Source organism: Stegostoma tigrinum, chromosome 27 (assembly GCF_030684315.1).
Source record: "Stegostoma tigrinum isolate sSteTig4 chromosome 27, sSteTig4.hap1, whole genome shotgun sequence".
Taxonomy (NCBI): domain Eukaryota; kingdom Metazoa; phylum Chordata; class Chondrichthyes; order Orectolobiformes; family Stegostomatidae; genus Stegostoma; species Stegostoma tigrinum.
This window is the reverse complement of record NC_081380.1, coordinates 41,539,683-41,553,357: the sequence shown is the minus strand read 5'-3', so window position 1 is coordinate 41,553,357 and position 13,675 is coordinate 41,539,683. Positions and strand designations below refer to the sequence as shown.

The window sequence follows — 13,675 nt, the reverse complement described above, 5'->3', positions numbered from 1 at the left end:
CACCACCAATTTTGGTATCGCCCGCAAACTTACTAACCATATCTCCTGTATTCTCATCCAAATCATTTATACAAATGACAAACAAAAGTCCGTTGCTTCTTTTGCAAATTACTTTAAATCTGTGCCTATTGTCCTTGATTTTCTTACTAGTGAGAACACCTCTATCTACCTACAGTATACAGACCTCTCGTGGCTTTGAATGCTGTTATCAGATCGCCTCCCAGCCTTTCCTTTTCCAATGAGAACAGTCCTCCTTCTCCAATCTATGTAAGAACAATGAAATGAAGTCTCGGCAGTTGGATCACTCCAGCATTTAGCAAGTCACATCCAGCTCTGCTAAATTATGGAGAACAAAGCTAATGTGTCTCCAGAAACTGCAGTTTAACAAACAACATTTCTAAATCTCCTTTAGTGTGGCAAATCACCAGTGCACCATAGGAGTGTTGGCAAACAAAACCTGGCATCAAGCCACAAATGGGGTTATCAGCACACTCACCAAAAACGTTTTTCTTCATTGTACATGGTTTAAAAGAATGTAAGAACTAGGAGCACAAGTAGGCCATTCAGCCCCTCGAGCCTGCTCCGCCATTTAAAATGATCATGGCTGATCTCATTTTGGCCTCAATGCCACTTTCCTGCCCACTCACCGTAACCCTTCAACCTGCTACTGATTAAAAATCTGTCTACCTCCTTCTTAAGTTGGCTCAATGTCCCAGCACCCACCACACTGCGGGGTAGTGAACTCTACAGATTCACGACCCTTTGACAGAAGTAATTTCTCCTCATCTCTGTTTTACATCCACCACCCCGTACTAAAACAATGACCTCTCATTCTGGATTGCCCCCACATGAGAAAACATCCTTGATACATCTACTTTGTCAACCCCATTTAACTTTGTACATACCACAATTAGGTCTCCTCTCATTAATCGAAACTCCAGAGAGTAAAGAATAGCAATTTATTATCTCTTGCATTAATCGTCATACACCTTTCACACACTTTTCACTGTGAAAAGTGTATGAATTGTTCAAACTTCTCAATCTCTCTTCATAAGGCAAACACGTCATCTCTGGGTTCAATCTAGTGAACTGTCTCCAATGCAACCAAATCCCTCCTCAAGTACTGGGATTGCAATTGGACAAGATAGTCCAGGTGCCGTCTGTCCAAGTGTAACTCCAGCAACACTTCCCTACTTTTGTGCTTTATTCCTTTCATAAAAATTATATTTGCCTTCTTTATTACTTGCATGCTACCTTTTTGTGATTCATGATTCACCCAGATTCTTTTGCACCAAAACAATTTGAAGTTTCTCTCCATTTAGATAATAAGTTGTCTTCTATTCCTTCAATCAGAATGGAAGACCTCACACTTAGCCAGATTAAAGTTCATCTGCCGAAGCCTGGCCCGGTCGCCTATTCATCTATCCATACCCATTTGTGCATTTCTTATAAGCACATGCCGACATTTTCAAAGTTTCTCCTCAATTTTCTGTTGGATTTATCAGTGACTGGCTGAAGAGCTATGCTTTCCACTTCTGGTCTTGCTTGACCACTCCTCTGTATTTACTCTCACAAATCCATGCATAATCTTAAAAATGCATAATAGGTTGGCCCTCACATTTGGAATTCGTATGAAGAAGAATTTTGTTAGTCAAGGAGTAAGAAATGTTTGGGGATAATCAGCCAGGTTGAATGGAAGAGACAAAAACTGTTTGGGGATTTTGGATAAACTATCATCAGAATTTTCCTTTTCTGTCCCACTCCCCGGCAGTGTCTCCATCCTATTTTCATGTTCTGTTTACTGTCAAAGCTGACTTCACTCTGCTACTAATACCTACTTTGGACCAATGTTCTGCATTTCTCTAACAACTATTGAAAGCAAAAGTAAAGTTGCCGTGGCCTTACCATAGCACAGTCTCGCTCTCACATTGGAGAGAGATGACAGGTGGTGGTTTAACATGAGGATCACCATGCCAAAGGTGATGAGAAAGGTTGAGAAGGAGTGGTAACCTCAGCCAGAGTGGGAACTGATCCCAGGATACTGGCATGACTCTGCATCACAGCCATGCAGCCAGCTAAACTAACCTACCCCTTTACAGCCATTATCATTCCCTCAGTATTTTGTTGATGCCATCTTTGATCTCTGACCTTATCCTGACCTTCCTTTTTCCACTTGCCCCTTTGTCAACCGATTCAACCCATAAAACCCACAGGGCGGCCCGGTGGCTCAGTGGTTGGCACTGCAGCCTCACAGCGCCAAGGACCCAGGTTTAATTCCAGCCTCGGGCGACTGTCTGTGTGGAGTCTGCACGTTCTCCCCGCGTCTGGGTGGGCTTCCTCCGGGTGCTCCGGTTTCCTCCCACAGTCCAAAGATGTGCAGGCTAAGTGGATTGGCCATGCTAAATTACCCGCAGTGTTCAGGGGTGTGTGGCTTATAGGGGGTTGGGTCTGGGTGGGATGCTTCAAGGGGCGGTGTGGACTTGTTGGGCCGAAGGCCCTGTTTCCACACTGTAGGGAATCTAATCTAATCAAATTTCCTCCTCTTCCATTCTGAAATTCAGCTCTACCAGACTATGTTAACTCTCTCTCTCTCCACACATACTGAGCTTCTCCAGCACTTTCTGCTTTAATTTCAAATCTCGAGCATCGGCAATATTTTATCTTTGTGTTTACAAGCTGCCAATCTCATTCCTGGACGAAGTGGGAGAAGTCAAACATGCCCATAGCAGAGTATGAGGTGAGGTGACAAAGGATAATGAATACCTGCAACATTCTCTGTGTGAGCTGAGCCACCAGTGGTTCCAGAAGTCAGGGTACACACCTTCTCAAGGGCAACTAGAGATGGGCAATAAATGCTGGCCTAGCCAGTAATACCCCCATCCCACAACTGAATAAAATAATTTGCCCTTACACAGAACAGCTTTGAACTGAGTCAACACCGTCATAGAATCACAGCATGGAAACAGACTCTTTGGTCCAACTCGTCCACATCGACCAAGTTTCCCAAACTAAGCTAGTCCCACTTTCCTGTGTTTGGCCATATCCACCAAACCCTTGATAACAAGGTGTAGAGATGGATGAAAAATCTTACTTTTCATTTTTCATCTTTCTCAAGCAGGGTACAGGTCTGAAATGTCAGCCTTCCTGCTCCTCTGATGCTGCTTGGCCTGCTGTGTTCATCCAGCTCCACACCTTGTTATCTCAGATTCTCTAGCATCTGCAGTTCCTACTATCTCTCCCCTAAACCTTTCCTATCCATATATCTGTCCAAATTCCTTTTAAATGTTGTAACTACACCTGCATCCAATTGCTTTCTCTGGCAGTTCATTCCACACACGAACCACTCTCTGTGTGAAGAAGTTGCCCCTCAGGTCCCTTTTAAATCATTCTCTTCTCTCCTTAAAAATTTGCATCCTAGTTTTGAACTCCTCTACCCTGGGGCAAAGACCTTTGCGATTCACTTTATCTATGCCTTTATGATTTTAAAAACTTCTGTAAGGTGTCTCCTCAGCCTCCGACGCTCCAGAGAACAAAACTGCAGCCTATTTAGCCTCTCCCTTTAGTCCAAACCCTCGAGTCCGTGCAGTTTCTAGTATCTCCAGGAACCTCCAGTCTGCTCTTGAAAATTCAAAGCAGAGGAGTAATTAAAGCAGAGAAAGTTTTCTTGCAGATGGGGCAGGGGTGGGGGGGGAGTGTGAAAGAGAAAATCCCAGACAACAAATAAATGGTTGCAGAACTCATTGGTCTGAGCATTGTCGTCAAAGGAGAGGGAGCGAGAGAGATAGAAGTATAGAGAGAGAGAGACTTTGAAGAGGTCAATTTGATGCACCCTCGGCTTATAAATAAGAATAAAAAAATTAATTGCAGAATTATCAAAGCGGCAACATGAAATGAAAGTCATCTCTCTGTTGAGCTGCTTTAATGAGAGTTGAGCTGACTGATTCTCCACGACTGCCCCACCACGATCATTTCTCACCCCTCCCAACCCCCACCAATAAAGAGACTTTGAATAGAAGCATTTAGGTTTTGGCTAATTGTTTGACTGCTCCCAGCTCCTGGGTGAGTGACAAAATGAAGCCTGGAATGAATGGGCGTGCAGACTAGCAGAGACTAATCATTAAATCTAGTCAGGCAGAATGTAGTTAGAATAAAAAAAAGACATATCAATTCCATTAAAGAACCACAAGCTTATACTCAGACTAATGAATGGTTTGAAATGTTTCCCTTGGCTGATGAAGGAGGGCAACTTCTGAGTTTGGGCAAGGATCCCATACTGTAATAGAAATCAGAGCTTAGGGAAATTTATTATGTTCTTTTTGGCAACCGGGACTGTATGGTGAAACTGAAGTTTGGTTTCTCATTCCTTTTTCTTTGTTTGCATCATTTTTTTGGAAACAAAATGTTAGTGGGATCTCTCTTGTGTGTGCAGCATGATTTCCGGGTTATCCGGTTATAGGAAGGCAGTCTCCAAACAGACTGTCACAAATCTCATCCTTTTCCCTGTTGAATGTCATGAATCTATCCTGCAGCACAGGAGAAGGCCTTTTGGCCCATCATGCCTCAGCTTTTCTTTTTAACATGAGGTCCAATTAAGTCCCCCCTAGTCCTGAAAATGCAGCAAGTTTCCTGAGAAGAAAGAAAAAGTGACCTTAATGAAAAAAGTGATCACTTAGGTCAAGTGGCTTATTTCTGTGCATAGACTGGATGTAACTTGATCATGTGGATGTGGTGCCAAGCAAGCAGGCTGCTTTATCCTGGATGGTGTCAAGCTTCTTGAGTGTTATTGGGGCTGTACCCATCCAGGGTTAAGTGGGGAGTATTCCATTGCACTCCTGACTTGTGCCTTGTACAGGCTTTGGGGAGTCAGGATGTGAGTTACATACCACAGTGTCAGGATGCCTGGTCTAGTGAGATTACCATTGTGCCATCATCCCTTCTATGAAGGTCTTGATTGATCCAGCGTTGGGATGGTGTTCAACTAGCTGCTGGGGACAAGGGTGAAGGAGAGAGTTCAGAGGACACAAATCCACGCTGCCCTTATAATTTGGCACTGATTAGCACAGTCACAGTTACTGAATGTTGGGCTGTTGGAGCAGAGCAGTGGACAATTCACTCTGAACTGTGAACTCTCCACACAATTTGGGGGAGACAGGCAACAAGGTAGAGTTTCACATGAACAGCATGAGTTACAACCGAAGCTGACACCTCCCTGAGAGAGGCTATCTTCGGGATGAGATAGACATCATGCTTTGGGAAAGGCTTCAGAAATACAAGAGTGATTTATGAGAATGATACCAAGACTGAAGAATTACACTTGCATGAGAAGACTGGAAAAACCATGGTGGGTCTGGAAACACGATGAGAATTTTAAAACTGAAGTGTTATTGGACTGAGGGTCAATATGCCAGTGAGCTGGGGGGTGATGGGCAAACACAATGGTGCACCGACATGGTTTTGGTCAAGTTCCTGTTTAAGGAGGGTGGAAGATGGAACACCCAGCCTGGACAGCACTGCAACAGTCAAGGCTAAACAAAAGCATGGTTGGAATAAAAAAATCAAGACCTTTGTAAGGCTATGTTTCAAAAACAAATGTGGAAGTACAACAGATGCTGCAGATGGTTTAGTGCATCTCCTGGTGTTTAACCCTGAAGGCGTAACCTGGAGGACTCTCTATATTGGCACCAGTACAAAGTCCAACAGAGAGCGAAGCGATCTTGTCAGCATTGACTGACCTTTCCCTGAGATCAGCTGCAGAGTGGTACAAACTGCAAATATGCCCTGAGTGAAAAACTACACACAGACAAGGCTCAGTAATGACCCAAACTATTGCAGGACTATTAAAAAAACCCCACGCCTTGCCTTTCCCCTCCACCACTTCCATCTTTCCTCTTTGTCAAAGGCTCTCAAACAGAAAAGCGAAATTCCGAGTCATTCTTTCCTTTTTGCTGACCTTTCGACAGGTGTACAAGTATCTGGCTTCTTCTGCCAGGATTCACAAAGACAGCCAGGGAGGTGTGAAATGAATAAAGGATCGCAGTCACTCTGCTGCTTTTCTGACAAACTCCTAAAGTAAAACTGCACATTGACTAGAGTCCCTGAAGAATCAGTCGAATGGGTAGGAGAGGTGGGCTTGAAACCGTCTCCATTCACCTTCCCCAGCTATCACACTGGCACCTCAGGAATGGTGGGGGAGAAAGGAAACTCAAATAACATGTTAGCCACACCGCCCTCCCCACACTGGCCTGGACAACATATGGGTTACATGTGACACAGGCAAATGCCTGTGAGTGGTTAAATGGTTCGAAAATCACACTGAGAGAACTTGCTTCATAGAATCCCAACAGTGTGGAAGCAGGCCATTTGGCCCATCAAGTCCACATCGATCGTCTGAAGAGCATCGTACAAACCCACCCATAACTGTGCATTTCCCACGGCTAACCCACCTAGCCTACACATCCCTAGATACCGTGGGCAATTTAGCATGGCCAATCCACCCTAATCTGCATATTTTTGAACTGTGGAAGAAAATCGGAGCACCCGGAGAAAAACCCAAGCAGACACAGGGAGAATGTGCAAACTCTACACAGACAGTCGCCCGAGGCTGGAATTGAATATACTATGAAATAGTCTTGAAGTGTAATATAGGATTAAGCACTAGACTTGCGGGACTATGATGACCCAGAGGTCAGAGGACGTCCAATAAATGGATAAAGTGCTGGAGAAACTTAGCAGGTCTGGCAGCATCTGTGGAGAGGAACGTGTCAAGACCAATAGATTTCCTTGGAACAGAGAACAGCCCTCAAAAGGCAGTGGGATCAGACCCTTGACAAGCAAAAGGGGTGAAACGTTTTTAGAGGAAGGTGAGAATGTGCCCGATTCAGATCAGTAGTGATCCAAATGAATGGTGAGGAGTCTTGAAGGGCTGGGTGCCCCGCTCCTGATTTGAAAATCCACGTGTTGAGATGGGACTGGCTAGAGGCATTCTGGACAGAATGGATTGGGGAAAAAAATACATTCTTATTGGTGTGATAGTTGAGAATAAAAGAAGTGCATAGATTCAAGGGAATTGGCACAAGAAGCGATAGCACCTGGTTAAGGTTGGGAATGTGCTGCCTGATGGTGTAACTAAACTAGATACAATTGGGGTTTTCAGGAGTTATTTTCATTGTGGTCTATACAGGAAGAATGTGCAGGACTGTGGTAGAGGGAGGAGAGGCAGAGCTTGGCACTGTCCAACATAATCAAAGACTCCTCCCACTTTGTCAGGCAGAAGATATGAGAGTTTGTATGCACATACCAAGAGATCCAAAAACAGCTTCTACCCCGAATCTAGACTCAAAACATTAGCTTGCTTTCCCTCCATGGATGCTGCCTGACCCCCAGCGTGATCTCCGGCATTTTTTGTTGTCAATACAGATTCCAGCATCTGCAGTAATTTGCTTCTTTTTAATGTTCGTGTAGCTCTCTCTTTCTGCATCTTCTCAGCAATTGTAACACTGCATCCTGCACTCTCACACTTGTATAGTACAATCTGCCTGAAAGACAGCACTTTGCACTATACCTCAGTACAAGTGACAATAATTAATCAAATCAAAAGCTAGCACAGATAAGGTGGGCTGAATAGATGCACTTGTGTGCTGTAACCATTCTGTGAATCTGTGAGTCCTGTGTGTTTTGACTTTTGAAGCAATTATACAATCAGTTCTGAGATCTTTCTAACTGACAGTGAGGAAATGGCTTCCTTTTTTACTTTTATAATCATTTCTCAGTGAAACACAAACAATGATTTTCCATTTTACAATTTGCAGCCTGTCGTTTAATTTATAACGGAGGCTATTTGAAAGCTGGACTGTGTCACCGGGGCTGCAACTCATGGTTAACCTGCTGTGGTCACTTCCCAAGGAATCAGAATTCAGACTGCCCCAACTTCAAACTGTCTCCAGAGATCCTGGCTTTGTAGTGGATCTTAGGGGCTGAAAGGAATCCAGTCTCCTGGATCCAGCAGCGGTCACTGAGGAAAACTGTCGATCAAAATGGATCAAAATGTGTTTCCTTGCAAGGTCCTATAACTATTTTAGCAAGGTAGGACCAGAAGGCGGCCATTCAGCCCCTGCCAATCGTCCTACCACTGGATGAGATTCTGGTCGAACCCATATTCTTCTGCCTTGCTGAAATCAGCTGATCTCAGACTGAAGACTGAGTGAGAATCTGCTGCTTTTTGTGGGACTAAGTTCCATGCTTTTACTGGTTGCAGTATGAAGAAATGCTTCTGAACTAATCTCGTGAATTGCACGCCTGAAATCATTAAACTGCTGTCCCTTTGTCCGAGACTCACCAGCCGCAGTAAAATATTCTCTCCACGTATCCATCAATCCTTCTGAAAAATCTTGAAAAAAGATCAATCACCTTAATCTTGGAATGTTTTATAAACATTACATGTGGTGTACCTGAGCTCTCCTTGTTACGGAATCCTCAGAACCCAATGTCCAACTGGATAACCAATGGAGAAACTGAGCACATATTCCGTACCCTATAAGGTTAATTAAAACCGCAGATCAGAGGTCGCTTGAAGTCAGCAAAGTATTTTATTTGTGCCAGGGACATGGCTGTCCATGGCTAGTCCAACATTTATTCCCTGTCCCTAATTAACAACAGCACTGTTAAGAGCCAACCACATTGTTGTGGGTTTGGAGCTTCCTGATAGCTAGACCAGGTAAGGATGGCAGATGCCTTTGCTGAAGGGGACTGGTGAATGGGATGGGTTTTTACTGCCACTGACAGTGCCTTTATAGTCACCATTAAATAGGGTTTTAATTTCAGAAACAGAAACAGAAGTTTTGGAAAAGCTAGGTTCTGAGGAAGGGTCACTCGATCTGAAACATTATGTTTGCTTTCTCTCCACAGATGTTGCTGGACCTGCTGGGCTTTTCTGTTTTGTTTCTGATTTATAGCAGTTTTTTTTTCAGTTTTTGCTTTTAATTTCAGATGTTGGGTGAACTCAAATTTCAGGATTGGCCCTGTACCCAAAATATTAGCCTGGGGTTCTGGATTACTAGTTGAGTGACGCTGGCACTATACCAGCAGATCCCACTGATACCTTAATCCCTACAACTACAGGAAAATGGCTTTGATTACACAATACACACCATGGCTTTCTCAGCACTCTTCCTACCTCCATGATCTTGGGTGATCCTTGTCGCCCAAGTGTTCCGAGGATCAGGCCCCACCTTGTTGCTTTTGCAGCCGTCGCTATTGCGTCCTTCCTGATGGCCTGCATGGTTTCATGATCATAGAACTCACGTGTCAGTACTTTGCTGTAAGGGTCGTATCTGCAAGAGCAGAGAGCAGAAGTCATGGAGAAGCTGCAAGGGGCCAAGAGTCTATTTGATTGACCTGGTCTTTGAACTTTCAATTATACACCATCCTGCCTTTAGCTGTTGGCACCGACCTTGAATCTTGTTGAAATGTGACACATGTTGTAAGGATTTTCACCTTGCACTCATCAGAATCTTAAAACCTTAACCACAAAAACGCAGATTATAGCAGTAGAATTAGACCATTTGGTCCATCAAGTCTGCTTCATCATTTGATCATGGTTGAGGTGTTTCCAAACTCCATTCTCCTGCCTTCTCCACATAACACGCTTACCAATAAAGAACCTATCTATCTCTTTCTTAAATATACTTGATGACTTGGCCTTCTGCAGCAATAAGTTCCACAGATTAACCAACGTCTGTCTGAAGAAATTCCTCCTCATCTTGGCCCGGCACGGTGGCTCAGTGGTTAGCACTGCAGCCTCACAGCACCAGGGACCCGGGTTCGATTCCACCCTCGGGTGACTGTTGGTGTGGAGTTTGCACATTCTCCCCGTGTCTGCATGGGTTTCCTCTGGGTGCTCCGGTTTCCTCCCACAGTCCAAAATGTGCAGGTTAGGTAGACTGTCTGTGCTAAATTGCCCGTAGTGTTCAGGGATGTGTCGATTAGATGGGTTATAGGGAAATGGATCTGGGTGGGATGCTCTGAGGGTTGGTATGGACTTGTTGGGCTGAAAGGCCCATTTCCACACTGCAGGGATTCTATGAACTCTGATCTCAGTTCTAAAGGGTCGGCCCTTCACTCTGAGGCTGTGCCCTTGAGTCACAGTCTCTTCTATTGGTGGAAACATCTTCTCCACATCCATTCTATCCAGGCCTCTCACCACTCTGTAAGTTTCAATCAGATACCCCTCATCCTTCTAAACTCCATTGAGCACAGACCCAGAGACATCAACTGCACCTCATACAAGTACTTCAGCCCTAGGATTATTCTTGTAACTCTCCTCTGGACCCCTTCTACTTCAGATAGAGGGCCCAAAACTGCTAACAATATTACATGTACAATTGGACCACTGCCTTATAAAGCCTCAGCAGCCCATCTCTCCTCCTGTATTCTAGCCCTCTATAAAAGGATGTTAACATTGCATTTCCCTTCCTAACTGAACCAGCAGGTTAACCCTAACAGAATCCTGAACTAGGACTCCCAAGTCCCTTTGTGCTTCAAATATCTGAGCCTTTCCATGTTTAAAAAATAGTCTACACGTCTATTCTTCCTACCGAAGTGTGTAACTTCACACATCGTATTCCATCTGCCACTTCTTTGCCAACTCTCCTAGCCTGTCCAAGTTCTTCTACAAACCCCCTGCTTCCTCAACACTACCCGTCCTTCCACCTATCTTTGTGTCATCTGTAAACTGAGCAACAACACCCTCAGTTCCTTCATTCAGTTTCTTAATGTATAATTGAATACCGTGGACGCAAAGCTAACCCTGTGGAACTCCACTCATTATTGGTTGCCATATTGACAAAGACTCCTTTACTTGCAATCTCTGCCTTCTGTCAGACAGAATAATTGCAAGAATGCCAAATCTTCAACAATATACATTAAAGGCAAAAGGAATGCTGAATGATTATGAAGTCTGATTGGCTGACACATTACCATGGAGAAAGCAACGAGAAATATCGCAGGTTCCCCCAGCTCTGAGATAATTCAGAAAAAAAACAAGGCTTGAACTAGAGTGGGAAGGGAAACTGTAGCTAGGATTGGGGCATGGTCAGAGCTGCAAGGGATAGAAAATAGTTTCAACCTGACAACAAAGAGATACTCAGTTAACTGAAAGCCAGGACAACTTGAAATCACTGAGGTAATTAATTCCTTAATTAATGTGGAATCTATAGCTTAAGGCTGCGTATGCTGTGGACCTGCTGTGCAGAGGAAATAGAGTGGATGCTATTGCAATAAACAATGTGTCAATTGTTAAATTAAAATCCAAATGTAAGATCTGAGGTGCAATTTAATAGGAAATAATTGACTGGTTAAAATCGTCCAACTTTATGCAGACATGATGTAAACACACCAGCTGTGACCTCACTAGTCTACAACGTAAGTGTTTAAGGTGTTGGCCTTTTATGTGAAGTGTGTCAGTAATTTGAAGAAATATTGTCATTAACCGATGTCTATTGCCTTAGGCCAATTTAACTAGAGTGGTGTCAAATAAATTAATGTTTTCCTTGCATGTTGTGGCTTCAGGTTTAATGGAGGGTTCATAATCATTGAGGTTATTAATGAATTCTATTAATTCTGCTCATGTGCAAGTCCAAATACCCTATATATCAACATAAATACGGAAGATAATGTTATCATTTGACAATATAAGCTAATAAATAAGCTCGTGACATTTAAAAAAGAGCCCCTGAAAAGCACAAAGTAGCTCTTGAGAAAGTTTCAATCCACTCACACACCACCTTTGCTTAACTTGCAAATGCTCTGTGATGTGGCTGCTCATGTCTACACAAACTTGAGTGGTGTGAGAAGTCAATGGAACATCAGTGCCTTCTCTTGAGCACTAATACCTGGCTTTGTCAGTAATACTCATATCCAGAGAATGGGTTTTATAAAGTAGACGAGATGGCTGGGAGACCGGATGTCCTGCCCTAGATGGGCCTGCTTTCCATTCAGCACAATGGAATTGAGCCATGAAGCACAGGAGAACCCTGTCACGTGATGTGAGAACATGTTGAATGTACACTGATGGATTAACTAACATAAGGACTACAACTACTATAATGTTCAACAAAAACGGAAACTGCTATAAAAGCTCAGCAGGTCTGGCAGCATCTGTGGAAAGAGATTAGAGTTACTTGACACCCAGTCAAGTAAAAAGACAGGGGACCTAAAGTGTACTTCAAGAGGTAGGTTTCAAGGAATGCGAGAGAAATAGAAAGAGAGAGAGAGAGAGAAGAAGATGCAAACAGGGAGGCAAAAGAGTCCAGAATTAGAGGAGCTTATCAGAGGGAGGAGAGGACAGGAATTGGAGGGAGCAAGGTGCACTGGAAGGATTTTCAAACAAAGGTGAGACTTTTGAAAATGATGAGTGGTTCCACTGGGAGCCAGTATAAATTAGTGATGGGCGATGGTGGAACAGGATTTGGTAAGTCAGAAAACAGGCAGCAGAGTTTTAGATGTTCACTGGGGACACAAGGCAGGTGGCTGGCCAGTGGAGTTGCAGGGATATCTCAACTTTGTTGAGATAGAAGATGAAGGCCTTTAAAGACTGTGCTGTGTAGTTACACATAATGGCTCCCTTCAGTTTCCAGCCGTCTTCTTCTGGACAGCTGTAGTGTGGCCCAATATGTGGCACTGGTTATTGGAAGTGTCCCATCAACATGCAGACACACTGACCCATGGATAAATCTAATTCAACTGGTGCAGATCATAGGAACTGTACAGTGTGGAAACAGACCCTTCAGCCCAACAAATCCACACTGACCCTCAGAGCATCCCACCCAGACCCATCCCCTTATAACCAACCTAATCTACACACCCCTGAGCACTACGGGCAATTCAGCATGGCCAATCCACCTAGCCTGCATATCTTTGGACTGTGGGAGGAAACCGGAGCACCCTGAGGAAACCCACGCAGACAGTCACATGAGGATGGACTCGAACCCAGGTCCCTGGTGATCTAAGGCAGCAGTGCTAACCACTGAGCCACCATGTTTTGTTCTAATCAACCTGTTCAGCGATGTTACGATACACCCGGGAGCAACCAGCACTGGAACCCAGGACACTGGATCAGAGGTAGGGACACTGCCACCATAAACCCCACCACACCCTCAGATCCTACTGATTTATCAATTTACCATTCACAGCAGATCATCTGTAAACAAGCTGTTCGCACCTATGGGGTTGCAGCAACATTGTAAAGCTGTGCTTTCCTTCCACACTGCACCGTTTTGCTGCTAGTTTCACATGTTTCAGTGATACTGACAGGGTGCTGCAGTGGCAGAGGCACTGCTTTGTAGAAGAGATATCAAAACGAGGCCCTGTCTGCCTCCTCAGGCAGACCTAAAAGATCCAACCATGGCATGATTTCCAAGAAGGCTAGGGTTTTGTCCCCAGCCAAGATTCATCCCTCAGCTGACACAAAGCAGGTGATCTGGCCATTCATTTTGTTGCTGTGTGTGGGATCTTGCTGTGTGCCATCTGGCTGCGGTGTTTCCTACAACAGGGATGACACTTCAAGAGCACCTTGTGAACGATTAATGCCCTGGGCACAGCTGTGAGTGACTGGGGAAGAAAACAGGACAGGGACGTAAAAATGTGCCTGCTCTCGGTGAAAGATTGAGTTTTTCGGTGG

General features: G+C 44.2%; 1 protein-coding gene across 1 annotated transcript in view; it reads right to left on the bottom strand.

Moving 5' to 3' along the window:
• Positions 1 to 13,675, bottom strand: part of dph1 (diphthamide biosynthesis 1) — a 685,989-nt gene that overhangs the window by 105,349 nt on the left and 566,965 nt on the right. Inside the window, exon 8 of the mRNA XM_059655332.1 lies at positions 9,173 to 9,329. Coding sequence (XP_059511315.1) covers positions 9,173 to 9,329 — 157 coding nt within the window. The remainder of the gene's footprint in view (positions 1 to 9,172; positions 9,330 to 13,675) is intronic.